The 2,582-nt window shown below is 36.8% G+C and overlaps 1 protein-coding gene across 1 annotated transcript in view; it reads left to right on the top strand.

Annotated features, from left to right (window-relative positions):
* zgc:85932 (calpain-9) overlaps positions 1–2,582 on the top strand; it is an 18,483-nt gene that overhangs the window by 14,958 nt on the left and 943 nt on the right. Inside the window, exons 16-19 of the mRNA XM_007552471.2 lie at positions 166–234; positions 366–444; positions 1,342–1,458; positions 1,801–1,859. Coding sequence (XP_007552533.1) covers positions 166–234; positions 366–444; positions 1,342–1,458; positions 1,801–1,859 — 324 coding nt within the window. The remainder of the gene's footprint in view (positions 1–165; positions 235–365; positions 445–1,341; positions 1,459–1,800; positions 1,860–2,582) is intronic.

Here is a 2,582-nt window from a genome sequence, read left to right as displayed (position 1 = left end):
ATAAAGGCTATTAGTAACATATGAATAATTTTCAACCCAAAACAGTCGGGATGTTTCAGTTGAATACTTTTAGCTTTTAGTTTTTACAGCGCGCGGACTCTGCGCTGCGTTCGAGGACAGTCGGGATGTTCCGGTTGCTTGCCTTGACCTCGCTGTTTTCTGCAGAGCCAAGGCAAAGCGAAGCTGAACTGGTCCGACTTCCAGCTGCTGTGGGACAAAATCAGGAAGTGGACGGTAACCATAGCAACACCGGCATCTCTGTCCCACGGCTGCAGATATTTTCATTCCTTCACAGGAAAACATGAAATGTTCTGGTTTTTCACTCGCTCTCTGCCCCTTTTCTATGTTGTTGTTTTTGTTTTTAGGATATCTTCCTGGTTTACGACACGAATAAAACTCATCACCTGGAGTACAAAGAGGTCGAACCGGCCCTGAAGGCAGCAGGTAGCGCAGCAATGGAAACCACTAAAGTTTCTCATTATAAGGAGATATAAAACTGGTTTTGTGTTTAATTAAATCTGTTTCTATGGAGGTTATCTGGTCAGTTTTCTATCTGATAATAAAGTCTTTTGTTTTAACGAGAAACTTTTTCTTGTTTTAACAAAATGAGTTCAGTATCTATATATCATTTTAATGAGATAGAAACCTCGTTAAAACGAATAAATTCCTCATTTAAGGAGATATAAAACTTATTAAAAAGGCATAAAGAGATTTGCTACGACTCAAGCTGTTGCTGTTTTACTGTTACAACTTTTCTTATTTAACAGAGAAAATATTTTGATTTAAATGAAATGTAAATTTTGTTATGAAGAGTTTTTTTTAACATTGTTAAAATGTCATGAATGCTAATGCTAGTTAGCATAGCCACTGATGACGGTGGATAAATGGTTTTTCTGTAACGGTAAGTTGTTTCTCCAGCAGTAGCACATGTAGCAGCGAGTACATGAGGATGATTGACAGCGCTAAGCCCTACCTCTTGGCTCTGATTGGTTATTTTTGTTGCATTTCTTCAGGCAGCAGTTCAGGGAGGAGATTGATGTTGTCACAGATTATCTGTCTCAGTGTGACAGTTTAAACAAATATGTTAAAAAATATTTAATAAAAAAAAAAGCTCCATACTGCAGCTTTAAGTTTTTAATCTAAAGTTTCAGCTTCGTTGTGTTTCTTGGTTTGTTTTTTCACAAAATCTTCCTCATTGTGATTTTCCCTCTGGCATTGTGGCATTTTGATAAAAATGAGATTAATCAGCTCTGGAGTTTTAGTTCGGAGCAACGAAGTCTCCAGTCGCCGCTCAGTAAACCAGAAGCCGCTGGTTTTTGCTGACCGCTGCGTCTGCTGCAGGCATCATGGTGAATGGTCTGGTGATGCAGCTGGTGGGACTGAGATACACGGAGAGCGACCTGACCATCAGCTACCCCGGCTTCCTGTTCCTGCTCATGAAGATGGAGAGCATGATCCGTAAGAGCGGCCAAGAAACGCAGACTGCTTCCTTCTTCTTCTGCTGACAAATTTCATGATGCAACCTGGAGCTAAAAGCAACATACTGGGATGGAAAACTCTGTTTCATTCCTTTAGTGTCTAGTGTCACTAATTCGCATCATACCTACATTTACTCAAATATGGGTGCAATGATCAAATTCATAATCTATAATTTAACACCTGGTCATCCAGTTCTGTATAAATCCATCAGAATTTCTGATTCATTTGTGGTTTTATTTCTAAATGAATATTTTTAATCATGATTTTCCCCAGAAAATGAGAACATTCAAACTTCATGATTGCTTCCTTCTTCTTCTTCAGACAAATTTCAAGTTCATGATGTAATGGGACTCGGAACCATAACAATCAGCTACACACAGGTAAGAACAGGAACTAATTAAAGCTTAAAATAACATAAAAGTTTTAACAGTTTTAGTAAAAACTGATGGGAAATCATCAGAAATTCCCAGGAAGAGTTACAGGGCCATTTCCAAACCATCTGAAGTTCATAATTATACAGAGAGAAAATAATTCTAAATTATTAGATTATTATTATTATAAAGTCAAAACAAAAACAATCCAGGGGCTTCATCTCAGGCTCTGCAGGAATCTGAAATGTTCAAGTTCAAGACGAGAAAACTGGAAAAAAAACTGAAATAAAAAATGTTTGACAGAAAATATAAAATAAAATAAATATCCTTCAGTGTCCCAGAGTGGGAAAGTTCAGGTGCAGGGCCGTATTTACAGGAACCGGGGCCCCTGGCTGGAGACAGATTAATCCACCACAGAAAACTCCTCCTAATGCAAATAACAATAAATTATGTAGTTTTATACATGAATTAATGCACAGCAGGTTTTATACGTCACCTGAGCATTAGCTTCTTATTTCAAATATTTATGTATTGTTTATATTCATAAAAATCCCAAAAATGTAATTAATTTGATGTAGAACTATGAGTTTTATATAAGATAGAATTCAAAATCTTGCAAAAAAATGTTTTAAATTTGTAAAGATTTTTAAGGTATTCGTAGAAAAGAAATCTTTTCTGCCCCAACAAATATTGACGCCCTGGGCTACTGCCTGCAGGAGCATATATATATAT

Source organism: Poecilia formosa, unplaced genomic scaffold (genome assembly GCF_000485575.1).
Source record: "Poecilia formosa unplaced genomic scaffold, Poecilia_formosa-5.1.2 Scaffold48, whole genome shotgun sequence".
Taxonomy (NCBI): domain Eukaryota; kingdom Metazoa; phylum Chordata; class Actinopteri; order Cyprinodontiformes; family Poeciliidae; genus Poecilia; species Poecilia formosa.
Note: the sequence above shows the minus strand (reverse complement) of the source record. Positions and strands in the feature narration are given on the sequence as shown.